General features: G+C 35.0%; 1 protein-coding gene across 1 annotated transcript; it reads left to right on the forward strand.

Annotated features, from left to right (window-relative positions):
- The first annotated feature begins 16 nt into the window (after nt 1–16).
- Nucleotides 17–11,299, forward strand: c1qtnf1 (C1q and TNF related 1). Its single transcript, XM_051123729.1, has 4 exons — nt 17–186; nt 8,725–8,867; nt 8,947–9,056; nt 9,605–11,299. Exons 1-4 carry the CDS (start codon nt 163–165, stop codon nt 10,153–10,155), a joined length of 828 nt encoding a protein of 275 aa, XP_050979686.1. The 5' UTR covers nt 17–162; the 3' UTR covers nt 10,156–11,299.
- The last annotated feature ends 4,875 nt before the right edge of the window (nt 11,300–16,174 follow it).

Below are 16,174 nucleotides of genomic sequence, written 5' to 3' on the forward strand. Positions count from 1 at the left end.
TTTTTTTTCCCTGGCTCCTCATGGCATGCTGAGTTTGGGAGTGCAGGAGGGAGATGCCTTAAAAAGGCTGACAGGCGATAACACTCTCAGAGACACACAGTAGTGCGGCCCAGTCAACGCAAGCATCCTCAGTGCAGTACAGCAGAGCTTCTGTGGACCCTCATGTTTGGACCTGCCAAAATAAAGGTAGGGAAAACATCAGGCTGTTTTGGGTTTGGGAGATTTGCAGTAGCACAGCATGACATTTCATTTTTGCTATTGGAACCTGTTCATCTTTAAAAAAACAAATTAGTAATACTTTATTTTTAGGTGTACTTGTTGCACATGTACTGTTATAATAACAATGAATTATGTGTAATTACATGCAAGTAACCCTAAGCCAAACCCTAACCATATAGTAAGTACATGTAGTTAATTAATATTACTCAGTACTTAAATGTAGAATTACATTGTAACAAGGATCTTAAAATTAATACATGGTTACACATAATGACTAGTGCAATGATGTGAAAACATCTACAGATGCCAAAAAAAATGAATCGTAGTGTAAAACAACTTGCTTGAACAAAACATTTTTCTTGTTTGACTTAAATTATTTCACTAACATAAATGCTTTATTTTGTGAGATGGCAGCAATGTCAAGATGATTGTTGAGTAAAACAAGCTTAGAAATGTACACATATAAATTTTAATAGCAGATGCAAGGCGAAAAGACGCAGCTGGGATAAATGTTTTTAAATGAAAAAATACCCTGGGTTTCATGTGGTTTTAATATTACAAAGTAATTCAAACTGCTAGTGATAGATCCCACCCTATCACTAAGGAATATCTATTACATCATGAGCAATGTAGGATCATGGTAAATTTCATTAAGACAAAAGATATTTTGTTATTACCTACAGAATGAGTAGCACTGCCACAGGGTGCAGGAATCAAATCTAGGGCAGGAATTCTTGAGGTATGCCATCACAAAGCCAAGTTCACATTGCCTCATCTCCTGCAACTGGGACAGACAGTCGAAATATGACACGATTAGGAGAAGTGCTACTCTAGATGGCTTTCATCCCACCAATTTTTCCAAACTACATAACAGAAGTTGTGTAACAGATTTTACGTATATGGTCCCTCCTAAAATTTTATGAGGGAATGATTAACCATATTACTCCAGTCAGTTACCAATAGACAAAAAGTCCCACAATATCCTTTTTCTTTTCCACTTTCAAATACGTCACATTGTGGAAGGTAAAATGGGTTGCAAAAGCTAAGTTGAAGACGAATGTTTATACTCAGCTCACTGAACCATGGAAGATGTTTAAGTTCAGACAAAGTGGCTTATATGGGTCAAGGGTGAATCTGACCTTAGTGTTATGCCACACAGACTTCAAAGTGACCGCACATACTGTTTGAGCTTTGATGTCGGCACCAAATCCACTGGTGTCTATTGCTAGTTTAAAGTAAAAAGTAAAATTAATAGCATTTCTAAACAATGTTAAACCCTTGAGAAATGACTATGTAGTGTAGGATTCTGTGAGTGAATTGTTTGGGGAAACTCCTAATTCCAGACACATGGGAAACGTCCCACAAGACTTCCAAGCTTGAGTTCGGAAAGCAAACTAACATAATACTCTTGCTGTTTAGCATAGTGTTTAAAATAATATTTTAGTAAAACAGTATGCACTATACAATGTACACTACCAGTCAAAAGTTTTTGAACAGTAAGATTTTTTAAATGTTTTTTAAAGTAGTCTCTTCTGCTCACCAAGCATGAATTTATTTGATTCAAAATACAGCAAAAGCAGTAATATTGTAAAATATTTTTACTACTTAAAAAAACTGCTTTCTATTTAAATATATTTTAAAATGTATTTTATTTCTGTGATCAAAGCTACATTTTCATCATCATTACTCCAGTCTTCTGTGTCACATGATCCTTCAAAAATCATTCTAATATGCTGATTTGTTGTTCAAGAAAAAAATATTATTATTATTATCATCAATAATTAAAATAGTTAAGTACAGCATCTAAAATAAAAACCCATTCAAAAGCCTTGAGTCAGTATTTGTTTTTTTTTGGTTTCATGATTTCTGAAGGATCATGTGACTGGAGTAATGATGCTAAAAATTCAGCTTTGAAATCTCAGGAATAAATTACATTTTAAAATACATTCTAAAAGAGAACAGTTATTTTAAATTGTACAAATATTTCAAAATTGTACTGTTTTTGCTGTACTTTGGATCAAATAAATGCAAGCTTAGTGAGCAGAAGAGACTTTAAAAAACATTAAAAATCTTCAAACATCAAAAACTTTTGACTGGTAGTGTATATTAAGTATTCAAGTATGGCAAGTTAGTATTCCAATACTAAACTGTCCTTCCTCATCTTCTCCTTTTAAACATCAACTTATGCCCATGATCGAACAATCAAAAGGTGGACTCTTTGCATCTTTGTACATCCTCTTCCCATATAAGACAAGGGGTAGAACTTGTTGGTACAGGTATGTGATGTTATTCAATACTTTGGTTGCAAACCCACAATGTTGAAACTCACCCCCAGCAGTTGTCTGCATGTCAATAAAAGGAGAGGGGAAAACAACTCATTGGGACTGGGGAGACCACTGGAGCCTTTCCAAAAGGTTAACATGAGCTTGTTATTCTCTCAAAAAATTAAACTGGAAAGTTTACTCTTTTACACTCCAGCTGTGTTTCAAGTGTTTGTCCTTTCTGATGACACTAGCATCCAAATGAACTCAAGAAACTAAGTGAAAGTTCAGAAGGCAAAGAGGATTGTTGTTTTCATAAGACTGAAGTTTACTTGCTCTGTTAATAGAGCATGTCATGTTCACTTTTATGAGGTTTATTCAACTTCCTCTAAAGAATTTCTATTACAAAACAGCTGCAAAGAATTGGGAAGATTACAAATGTGAGAACAGCAGTAGGTTGGTCCAAGAATGTACTGTAGGTAAGGGTACATGGTAGATTAAACCTGGCATATGGGGGCTTCAACTGTGCATGACTAGTGACAGAAGCTCAGAGTATTCAATAGTTAAAAGTGGGTCACTGGGGTGCGTGTGGTCACACACCCAAACCCAAGAATGGAGACAGTACCTAATTTCTGCCACCAGATTCCTCATTTACCCCAGTGTTTATCTTCAGTTACTGACCTCAGACTGGAGAATTTAGAAAAGAGTTACAGTGCACCTGGTGGGCCTCACCTTAAATATGATCCAGAACCAAACACCAAAGCAGGAGAACAAAGAATCGGCTGACTTTTATTGATTCTCCAGGATCACTGACCCGAAACCACACATTTGTTTTCCACTGAGAAAATCCACCGAAGCCACACCTCGTAGATCAGACACGCCACTGCATGCCTGTGGAATTGTATAGGGATGACAAAGAGCGCAATGCAGATTAGTAAATAGTTATAATGATCTGTTGTGATAACACAATGGCTATTTGTTATGACACTTTCAGTGGCTGTTTACAGTTTAGGAATGTGGGAAGATAACTACATTATTTCCTTTTATGATGTTTACCAAGTAGATTAATATCATAGTATTCAGAAAAAGGGAAGGGTGTAATTTCTGCATTACTAGTTGCACCACATGGAATTGGAATCTGTTTGATCTAAACCCTCAGTTTTCTCCAGCAGTAAAAAGCAAGTTATTGTATTTATTACAATGGCCAAATCTGGTTAGGGTATATGAATAAAGAAAGCAGTGAAATGTTTGTGCATTTGACTCTTGGCTCGCTGTTCATAGTTTCAACCCTAAAGAGGGTTCAGTGACTGTTAGATGTTCTGAAAAGTAGCGGTTGGACGCTTATGATTTGGAGCGTGGTGTTCCCTGGAGATGAAGGGAGAAAAACACTCTCTGCTTATGTAATGCGCTTAAAAAGGTCAGGGTAGATGTTGACTGAGCCAAGAAGACTGGGCCAGAACTGAAGGAGGACTCAGTGATGTGCTGAACATGTAAACATGACCTCCAGACCCCAACATCCGCAGGAAGGAGAGGGATTCTCATGCCAGGATATCAGATATGGGACTGTAAACATGGCTGTGCATGAAAAAGAAGATAATTAAGGAAACAGCAGCAGAAGGGAAATAATATAAAACAGGACTTCTGGATGGAAGTCCTGATGTCAGATGGAACCAGAAAAATCTATGAAAAAATGTGCTATATATTAATAGATACAGTGGCATGCAAAAGTTTGGGAACCCCTAATTTTAACAAAACAAGAGAGATCATACAAAATGCATGTTATTTTTTATTTAGTATTAACCTGAGTAAGATGAGATAAAAAAAAATGTTAACATAAAACTGAAATTATTAAAATAACCCCCTTCAAAAGTTAATACTGTGTGGATACCTGGATGAGTGTTTTTTTTGTTTTGTGATGGTTGTTCATGAGTCGCTTGTTTGTCCTGAACAGTTAAACTGAGCAATGTTCTTCCTCAAGGTCCTGCAGATTCTTCAGTTTTCCAGCATCTTTTGCATATTTGAACGCCTTCCAGCAGTGACTGTGTGATTTTGAGATCCATCTTTTTACACTGAGGACAAGTGAGGGACTCAAACACAATTATGAAAAAGGTTCAAACATTCACTGATGCTCTAGAAGGAAACACAATGCATTAAGAGCTGGGGGGTGAAAACTTTTTGAATTTGAAGATCAAGGTAAATTGTACTTAATTTGTTTTCCGGGAAACATGCAAGTATCTTCTGTTGCAGTACCAAAACAAAAATGACATTTCAACAAAATAAGAAAAATCTTCATCCTGTTCAAAAGTTTTCACCCCCTGGCTCTTAAAGCATCATGTTTCCTTCTGAAGCATCAGTGAGCATTTAAACCTTTTTTAATAGTTGTGTACGAGCCCTCAATTGTTCTCAGTGTGAAAAGATGGATCTCAAAAGAATAATCACTGCTGGAAAGGGTTCAAATATGCAAAAGATGCTGGAAAACTGAAGAATCTGAAAGACCTGGAGGATTTTTCTAAAGAACAGTGCTCAGTTTAACTGTTCAGAACAAACAAGGGACTCATGAACAAACATCACAAAACAAAAAAACACTCATCCAGGTAACTACACACAGTATTAAGAACCAAGGGTTCCCAAACTTTTGAAGGGGGTTATTTTATTAATTTCAGCTATTTTTTGTCCTGTGGACTATATGTAAACATCTTTTATATAAAATATTTTACTCAGGACAGTACTACATAAAAAATAACATGCATTTTGTATGATCTCTCTAATTTTGTTAAAATTATTTACATTTTCTATAAAGGGGTTCCCAAACTTTCGCATGCCACTGTATAATAAATTAGGATAAATAGCAAGAGAAACTATAAGATAAAAATATAATACAATTAATAAATAAATGAGATTAAAATTTGTTAAAATAAATATATATTATGTAACAAGCACAAAAATCTGAAAAGGTCATCAGGCTGAAGCATTTGGGTCTTTTATTATCTTTAAGAGGTTTATTTTGAGATAATGACTAGTGCATAATAGTATTTACACTGGGTTGCAAACATTATACAGTGTAAATAACATCTGACTTCCTTTACCAAGCATCTGCTTTGAAACACCACAATCATTCCTATAGACACATATATGTGCAGTATAGAAAAGATGGTCAGATGACACCAAGGTGAACACATCATAAGCTTACTTAGGATTAGATGTGCACAACCTCAAAGCGCTATCCTAAAACTGCTTTGAACTTCAGACTGAAGTGAGTGATCTGACCTCTTCTTGCATTTTGCATCACTCTAAAACACTGATACACACAGAACATAGTTTGAGTGAGATTATTAAATAGGGGCGTAGCAAGTTATTCTTCAACCTCATGATTGCAGACGGGTCACTGTAGTGTGGTAGGCCGTATTATATGCAGTCTATAGTTTAACTACTTCATTGTACTACAAAGTAAACAATGAAACATTTTTACACTGATAATAACTGGATTACCCATGCTATCTACATAGACCATACAATCTGCATAACAATCTCTGTAAAAGATTATTTAACTATATCAATGATCACAGACCGTGAAACCACAGGCATGTTTATATGCTACTATGTGACCTACTGTGCAATTATATAGTGCGTGTCATTTCCCGTAGTGCTGCTACACTGCACAGCTGGACACTACAAAACTAATATGATGACAGCCTGTAATCTAACATAGGTCTTGTTCTGTTACATTCTATATTTAGTGCACAGATCAAGCTACTTCTACCTAATAATATACCCCTATCATTATTTATTTTGTTTATAGTTGATGTCACCATAATTGCTCCAAAATGAGAAATTGAATTAGTGTGTCACACACCAGAAACAAATAGAAAAACCCACACACATATTACCCTGAAATCTTCAAAAAGACAACTACTCAAGGCCATGGATTGCATCTGTTTATAATCACAATGATTACATTCCTTATGGACTAACTGTTTTTATAGAAGAATGTTGATGGTCACAGAATTTGTAATCTGTTGTAAGTAGATGGGTTTTGCCTCTCATCACATTAAGATGGAATTCATGCTGACCTTGACGGGGTTGTTAAGTATTTTGGATAGCAGAGCATTTAGCAAAATATGTGGGCTCTTGTGGGAAACGTTTATTTCAGTCAGTTCCCAAGCACAGAAAATGGGAAAAAATGCAAACAAATTTCACAATGCATATGTATAATAACCTGTGATAATGTAATTGTTGAAGCCATCACATCTTTTTGACTTATATACTGTAGCTAATCATTTAAAAAGCAGTTAGCTACAGTAATACTTGCTATTAGTGTAGGATTAAACTATCACAGTAACAAGAGTGACAGCCTTAAACTTGAACAGACACATCAAAAGTATCTTGTTACTGGAAAAGCTACCATCACCAACAGACTAAGGAAGAACAGAGACAGAACTGGCCTTAAAATACATTTTGGCTACATGTCTTGCTTCATTAAGTGCAATACTTTCAGCTCATAATTAAGATGTGCTGTCATGAGAAGGAAAAAGGATGAAATAGTGGTTTAGTGTGATTGCCAAATTAAAATAGGACAATAAATTCCGAGACATCTTTGTCATTGGTTTCATAACTTTTCAGGCCATGTTCTTATAACACAGACAATTTCAATTCACACAAGATGTTGTGAGAGGCTTTCATTAGCTTTCATCACCTGACTGTTGTTTATGAAATTCCACAATGATGGTTGGACTCTACATAGCTTTCTAAATCGCTTTGACCTGAAAACAATTTTGTTGTTGCTATCATAAGCCAAACACAAGAGGCTGAATACATACCATACATCAAGAATAATACTGTCATGTTATAAAACAGTGCTTCCATCATGTCCCTTAACATCCAACACCACAAGGCCTAAACATGTGATACTGTACATAAAAGTTCAAAGAAATTTCAAATTAAGTGCTTGCATATTATTTCTGTATTACACATTTAAGTAGATTTTTAGTTCCCTTGATTTTAAAGGGATAGTTTACCCAAAAATGAAAATTCTGTCATTAATGACCCTCATGCCGTTCCAAACCCGTAAGATGAATAGACAGCAACGCAACTATTACGCAACTGTTCAAGGCCCAGAAAGGTAGTAAGGTCACTGATAAAGTAGTCCATGTGACATCAGTGGTTCAAATGTTATGTTATAAAGTAAGGTTGGGTTAATACAATGACAGACATCACGATGTTGAGCCGGCATTGTCAAATAAAATTCTTATTTTTGTTTTCTTTGTCCACAAAACGTATTCTCGTAGCTGAATAACATTACGGTTGGACCACTGATGTCACATATTACATTTATGGGCCTTGAACGTGTCAGTTGCATTGCTCTCTATGCAGGGTCAGATTTAATTAAAAAAAAACCTTAAAGGAGAAGTCCACTTCCAAAACAACAATTTACAAATAATTTACTCACCCCCTTGTCATCAAAGATGTTCATGTCTTTCTGTCTTCAGTCGTAAAGAAATTATGGTTTTTGAGGAAAGCTCTAAGATGAACGAACAACTCGAAAAACCCGAAGACTCGAAACAGGTGAACTAATTCCAGTACAGAACCTAATAGGATGTTGCGCATGCACTTTGAAGCTGCATTTAAACTACATTTTGGAAGTTCAAAATCGGGGGCACAATTGAATTCCATTATATGAAGAAAAATCCTGAAATGCTTTCCTCAAAAACCATAATTTCTTTACGACTGAAGACAGAAAGACATGAACATCTTGGATGACATGAGGGTGAGTAAATTATTTGTAAATTGTTGTTTTGGAAGTGGACTTCTTCTTTAATTTTGGTTCTGAAGATGAACGAAAGTCCTACAGGTTTGGAACGACAAGAGGGCGAGTAATTAATGACAGATTTTGGGTGAACTATCTGTTATTTTCTTTATTTATATTAATTTGTTATGATTAATTTTATTGATATGGAAATTCAGATATATACACTACTGTTCAAAAGATAAGGGTCAGTAATTTTTAAAATGTTTTAAAGTCTCTTATACTCACAAACTCTGCATTTATTTGTTCAAAAATACAGTAAACACAACAATAATGTGAAATATTATTACAATTAAAAATAACTATGTACTTTTTGAAAATATTTTAAAATGTAATTTATTCATATGATGACGAAGCTGAATTTTCAGCAACTGTTACTTAAGTCTATGAATATGCCAGTTTGAAACTTTTATCCAAATAATGAGTTAATTCTCATTTTAGATGCTGGTGTCGAGCCTGGTACTACTAATGGTGGTGTTTGCCAAATGGGTTGAGCCGTATATTGCACAATACCGGGATGTGGACCAAGACACATATGAGCCCAGTGAAACCCAGAAATCCCCAGAATACTACAGAGATGGCAGGTACTTTCCCCAGTCTGCCTGTCTGTCTGTCTGTCTATCTATCTTTCTTCCTTATTAATATATACTCTCGTGAATCTAGTGGAACTGAGTGCAGGCGGTGCTGTGACCCAGCAGAAGAGGCCCCGCAGTATGCCAGTCCATACCCACAGTACAATATTGTGCCACAGATAAACATCACCATCCTAAAAGGTACAAAATACGTCAAAATCTATTTTAAATGTTGAAACATGAGGTAAACTTCTTCCATTTTAAGGATTACCGTGTACAAAAGCTTACATTTACAGAATGACTTACATAATCTGTTGACTCACTTTGACTGTATACACTTGTTTGGGTCAACGTTAATCTTAGCTAAATCTCACTGTCTGTGAATGACATAGGTCAGGCCTGGTTAATCACAGGCTGCTTCTGTGGGCAGGAAAACATGCACCAAAAAGGACAAACCACCACAGAAAGTGACTTTATGAGCCAAACTGTCACAAACAACAGAAGAAAAATGGCTGTGAGATTGGCGCCATCTTCTATTCAACAGTCCAATTTTCACTCCACATAAACAGGAACATTTGAGAGTCATAATTTTTAATTATTGGATGTTTAATAACCCTTCAGAACACGACGTTTCAGGAAGCAAGACATGATAAATCAGAGATGAAGAATTTAAAGGGCTTTTTAATGATCATAGTTTAAACTTTGAACTGCACTTTTCACCATTTGCTACTACATTCCTTCCCTTACAGGGGAGAAGGGAGACACTGGCAACCGAGGACCTTATGGGAAAACGGGCAAATCTGGGCAATCTGGACCCCGAGGGCCTCATGGTGTGAAGGGAAACAAGGGCAGCATCGGTGCCCCTGGAGAACCTTGTAAGTCCTACTACGCTGCCTTCTCCGTGGGCCGTAAGAAGGCCCTGCACAGTAACGATTACTACCAGACCATGATCTTCGACACAGAGTTTGTCAACTTGTACGGTCACTTCAACATGTTCACGGGCAAGTTCTTTTGCTACGTCCCCGGCATCTATTTCTTCAGTTTGAACGCGCACACTTGGAACCAAAAGGAAACGTACCTGCACTTGATGAAGAACGAGCAGGAGATGGCCATCTTGTACGCTCAGCCCAGCGATCGCTCCATCATGCAGAGCCAGAGCCTCATGCTGGAGCTGGAGACGGACGACCAGGTGTGGATTCGGCTCTTTAAGGGCGAAAGAGAAAACGCTGTGTTCAGTGATGACTTTGACACCTACATCACATTCAGTGGTTACCTTATTAAGGCAAAGTCAGAAGGTTAAGCAGAGCTAATATATGGACAGCAGGGATAATGAAATGTAATTTCTTTTTGTAATATATTTTTAACATGGTGCTTCGGGAAGAACCTTGATGTATCTTTGTGATCCAGTGTTGGAGTGTCTTGTGTGTCTGACCATCTTTAACTTTGTTACAGAGGCTGGTGCTATTTGACAAACATGCTAAAGTTTAGTGCGCTAGTAAGCCTATATCTACAAAAAAGACATATAAATACATATTAAGACAACAGTATCATATTTTAACAGATTTTGCACAATGTTAACGGGTGCCTTTTTCGTGTGTAGATACATCAGTAATCAACAGATTACTTGAAATTATTGTATTATATCTATTATAATATATTAATCTAGAAATCAGTATTAAATTGGTTCTAGAAAGTGCTACAAATATAATTTGGGATTAATGCAAGTAATTTCTGTTAAATCAGAAAAGTTTAAATAATACCAAATAATTTATTAGATAAAAAAAAACAAGTAAACTAAAATGGTGATATATGTCAAATGTTTTGTTAAATAAATATTTGTATAATTTACAGTATTGCAAAATGAGAAAATGGGCTACTTCAACACAGTCAAAGCTACAGACAACGAGAGTACCTATGATCAGTGATGATACACCTTGATCTCTGAATGTACTGTATTATAAATGTTATATTTGTATAAACACATGCACCGGTAAGACTTTATGGTCTTATTAGCATATAAACAACTACATTGTGGATTTGATAATGGTTAGACAAATGTATGCTTTGAAACAGTGGCAATTATAAGACTTTATAAAAATCTGCTCCTGTTTTGCACAAATATAAAATAAAATAATTATAAAATAAAAATAATATGAACTGGACTCTTAGCACTTAACCAAAGCTCATTATTTTGTAAGGTTCTGAAAGAACCAGGTTACTGTGGTCAACAGCAAGTTCCTATAAAAAGACTAACAGTGGCTTCAGCAGGAAGCACATTTATTATTATTGTTAATTTGTAAATGTTGTGTTCATTGTTAATTTCGTCATCCAGTCGAAATCGGTGACCTTGAGGTCACTGTTCATTAAATGTTAAAAGGTTCATTGAATGAGTGGTGCTGTAAAACAGGTTCATGTATTTCAATAAATAATGTTTTTAGACTAGATGTCTGAGTGTGACTGCTTGCTATATCTTCATTTTTGCATTTTTTCTGTTTCACCTTTCTGATTGTTATTTATGCATCAAATACATCCAGCAATCCAGTCCATCCAAATGTTATTGAGTTTTAATTTTTAATTTACAATATTTTAATTAGCAGTAGTAGTAGTAGTAGTATTGTGAACAGACTGTCTCTAATGTGCATAATGTGTTTTGGTTTGATAGCTCTAATGTGAAAACACAGACATGCAGCACTTTCCTCAAATCCAACAAGGCATTATTAAAGATTAAATTAATTTGGTGAACAATAGACACATATTTAATAATAAAAAGCAGTAATAGATTTCAGTAACATTTGATGGATTTGATGACCAGCTTTTCATAACTAACTAACTAACACTGAAGCCATTCGGTGTTGAAATAGAGAGGGGTAACAGATTTCGGTAACCTGTTGTGCTGCGTTGAAAGATTAAATTGACCCTGCTGTACCTCAGCAGCTGTTCAATCAGAGCACAATGCTTTTAAGAATATTAAACAGAAGATTAGACATCAAAGAGTAAATTTGAGCCATTCTGCATGAAATAAAGGGTGGTAACAGATTTCAGTGACCTGTTCTGCTGAAATTGTTCACATCTGTGCAAAATGCATTGAAGGATATAAAACAAAGGAGGTAAGACAGCACCAGAGTATGGAAGCCCATTTCCACCACTGAGTAAAAAATAAGTAAGGTAATTGCGAATTCATCTCATAATTCTGACTTTTTTTCGCAGTTGTGAGTTTACATCTGGCAGTTCTGACTTTTTGTCTCAGAACTGCAAGACATAAACTCACAATTCTGACTTTTTTCTTTTTCTCTAGTTTTTTTCTTTATTTTTGTCTTTATTTTTCTTTACTACACGCAATTGCGAGTAAAGTCAGATTTGTGAGATAAACTAGTATTTTTTCCCACAAAATTGGACTTTATTACTTACAATTGCAAGAAAAAAGTCAGAATTGCGAGACAAACTCACAATTATGAGAAAAAAAATTCACAATTCTGACTTTATTTCTTGAAATTGTGAGTTTATATCACACAATTTTGAGAAAAAAAGTCAAAATTGTTACTTTATATATTGCAATTCTGACTTTATAACTTGCAATTGCAAGTTTATATCTCACAATTCTGAGAAAAAGAAGTCATACTTGAGACAAACTTGCAATTGCACAAAAAAAATTATTTTGCAATTCTGACTTTTTTTCGCAATTCTGAGAAAAAAAGTCAGAATAGTGACTTCATATCTCGCAATTCTTCCTTTATAACTTGCAATTGCAAGCTTATATCTCACAATTCTGAGAAAAAAAGTCAGACATTGTGAGACAAATTTACAATTGCACAAAAAAAATTTCTCTCGCAATTCTGACTTTTTTTTTTTTGCAATTCTGAGAAAAAAATTGTGACTATATCTTGCAATTGACTATTTCTCAGAATTGCAAGTTTATATCTCACAATTTCAAGTTTATATCTTGAAACAACCTTGAAAACTAGCAATTGCTGATAAAAAGTTTTCTTTTTAATTCCGTGGCGGAAATGGACTTCCATAGGTTAGACATACATCATGAGAAAATTTGGGCAAAATTAAAGCTATTCTGTTTGAAATAAAGAAGGATAACAGATTTCAGTAACCTGTTATGCTGAAATGGTCAGATTTAGTGACCCTGCTATAATGCTGCAGCTGTTCACATTAGAGAAAAATGTTTAATAGGGTATAAAACAGAGGTAAGACATAACCAAAATGAATACAGATAACAGCAATAAAGCAATTCTGTGTGTGAAATAGAGAGGGATAACAGATTTCTGTAACCTGTTATGGTGCCTTGTCAGATTTGGTGACCCTGTTTTATCTCTGCAGCTGTTCACATCAGAGCAGAATGCTTTCAAAGAAATAAAGCAGAGTTTAAACATCACTAGAATAAATCTAGGTACAATTAAAGCCTTTCTGTGTGAAATAGAGAGGGGTAACAGATTTTAGTAACCTTTTATGCTACCTTGTCAGATACAGTGACTCTGCTGTATCTCTGCAGCTGTTCACATCAGAGCAGAATGCTTCCTAAGGTAAAACAAAGAGGAGGTTAGACATCAGCAGAGTAAAATGAATAACATAAAGCTAATCTGTATGAAATACAGGGGGGTCACGGATATCGGTAGCTTTTAATGGTGCTGTATGTCTGTGTCTGTTCACATCTGAGCAAAATGCTTAGTAGGAAAGCAATCACCAGAGTGAATCTAGGTAACATTAAAGCCATTCTGTGTGAAACAGAGAGGGGTAATAGATTTCAGTAGCCTGTTATGCTGCTTTGACATATTCAGTGACTCTTCTGTAAATCTACAGATGTTTACGCCAGAGCAAAATCCTTTCTATGATATAAAACAGATTATGTTGTGAATATGGGTAACATTAAAGACATTCTGTGTGAAATAGAGGAGGGTAACAGATTTTGGTAATCTGTTATCAGCATGCTTTGTCAGATTTTTTTTTACTCTGCCCCTTCTATTACTGTAACTTTCCTTTTACTCTTCTTTAACGAATATAGCTACTTGTTGCCATCTAGTGGTGTAGTTATAAAGGTGTTCAAGGGATAATTCACCCAAAAATGACAATGATGTCATCATTAACTCACTCTGATGTTGTTCCAGTTTTTTTTTTTTTTTTTTTTTTTTTTCAAAAACTGTTTGGTTACCAACATTCTTTACAATATCTTCTTCTGTTTTCCACAGAAATAAGAGTTATACAGGATTGGAACGATGACAAAATTTTCATCTCCTTTTTCATATCCCTTGAATATTGCATAATCTTACAAGAAATGTAAAACTTTTTTAAAAAATTTAAATTAATATTTATGATATAGAATTGGTTTGTAATGCTTACTATACAATGACCAAAATATAAAATAAAACATATTTAATTTGGACAGGCAACTGTGTTGACCTTTTAAATTTAACTTGATGGAATTTAAAGTAATACTAAAATGTCCGAATGGAAGAACAGAGAATATGACACAATGACATATGATACTGATTTTTTATAATACTTTCCTGGCCTTTTTGAAATTGTCAGCATAAATCACCATCCCCTTTCTTGTATATAAAACAGAAGATGGAAAATCCTGCTAAAATGTCCTTTTTTTGGTCTGTAGAATAAAATACGTGGGTTGGAATGACACTGGGCATGAGTAAATGATGACAAACTGTTCATTTTTGGGCAATATATTTCTAAACATTCAGCAACTGCTAGCCTGTCTGCAGAAACAGTTTTGTAACCTTGTGCTTAAACTTGATCAGTGTTTGCCATTTTCCACAGATTTATCTCCTTCCCTGGATTAAATCATGTTCTCAGTGTAAATGTGAAGAGTTACTGAATCTCTAGCGTTCACTGCCCTGGAAACCTTTTATTTTTATCGTCTAACTTGCTGATGGCAAGGCACCTTATGTAATTAATTATAGTTAGTAGTATACACACCAGTTTGATTCTTTCTCTGATACAACTTTGTGAGTAAGTTTCCAGGATAGTTTCAATTGCTGTCCGTATGGGAATTTACGCAGTCATTCAAAATGAATAGAATTAATTTGAGATAATGATCTGAATACGGTACAGAAAAATGGCTGTATCAAGAGTCAGCAGTCAACCAAGAAAGACTCACTGGAGATCATTTTAAATTCAATTTCCAATCTATCCAATAGCAGAGCTATTTTGTCTACAAAAACTATAGTCATCAGGTCCTAGTCTGATTGCTGCTATAAAATGCATCGACAGGCAATGGATTCAGAGTTTGTCCTGCCCATTAAAGAGCACTGGGGTAAAATGCTGATGATGTGCGCTGCTCTTTATCTGGATGGGCCATCAGATGCTCCCGGGGAGGAGGGGGGTGTTTACTCAGCAGGCACACGCTCTTTCTGTGCACTCAACTGAACAGCCCACTTTCTTTCGCTTTTAAAGCGCTTTTAAGGTGTCATCCGAGAGTGCTTTTCTTTTAAGCCAGTTAAGCGAACACTAACTCAGTGTGTCATAAGCCACAGTTACACTGTGACAATGTGTGAGAGAGAAGCTGCAACAATATAGTAAGAGTATGTGATCTCAAGCTAGACTTATGCTAATTATTACTATTACTGACATACCTTGTTTCATTTGTCAGATTTATCATTTTTAATGAACGTTACCATCATCATTTTTTTTCTGACTGCTAATTTCTATTTTTGTATAATTCTATTTTATTTCACAAAATTATTTAATTTGTTGTATTATTAGTTTTCATTTTAATTTCATTGGTAATAAAATCATGAAGAGAAATGAGCCATGGCTTCCTTCACTCAAAAAAATGCTGGGTTAAATACAGCCCAGCACTGGGTGAAATATGGACAAACCCAGTGACTAGGTTGTTTTGACCCACCGGTTGGGTTAAATGTTTAACCCAACCTTCTGGGTAGTTTTATTTAACTCAACTATTGTTTAAAACTATTGAACCCAAAATAGGTTGTAAATTAAAAAAACAGACACATAGGCATCAGCAATATTGTATAATTATATATAATTCATATATATAATTATATAATTCAACTTATTAATAAATGTTCATTTATTGAACATATTAATTTCCAACCTATTTTAGGTTTATTTTAAGCAAGAAATATAGTAATCTTTAAGCAATAGTTGAGTTAAATAGAACTACCCAGGAGGTTGGGTTAAACATTAAAACCCAACCCCTGGATCAAAACAACCCAATAGCTGGGTTTGTCCATATTTTACCAAACGCTGGGTTGTTCTTAAAAATTGTTTCAAAATTTCTGATTTGTTTTAATAATCTCATTTGTATTCAATATATGAATAAGGTCTGTGTTCAAAATGAT

The sequence above is a fragment of the Labeo rohita genome, chromosome 12, assembly GCF_022985175.1.
Source record: "Labeo rohita strain BAU-BD-2019 chromosome 12, IGBB_LRoh.1.0, whole genome shotgun sequence".
NCBI lineage: Eukaryota > Metazoa > Chordata > Actinopteri > Cypriniformes > Cyprinidae > Labeo > Labeo rohita.

Bases quoted from the DNA above. Each gene is read 5' to 3' on its own strand.
- c1qtnf1 (XM_051123729.1), top strand. From the start codon at position 163: ATGTTTGGACCTGCCAAAATAAAG. The intron at 187-8,724 runs GTAGGGAAAACA...TTCTCATTTTAG, and splicing joins TTGGACCTGCCAAAATAAAG to ATGCTGGTGTCGAGCCTGGT. The intron at 9,057-9,604 runs GTACAAAATACG...CTTCCCTTACAG, and splicing joins AAACATCACCATCCTAAAAG to GGGAGAAGGGAGACACTGGC.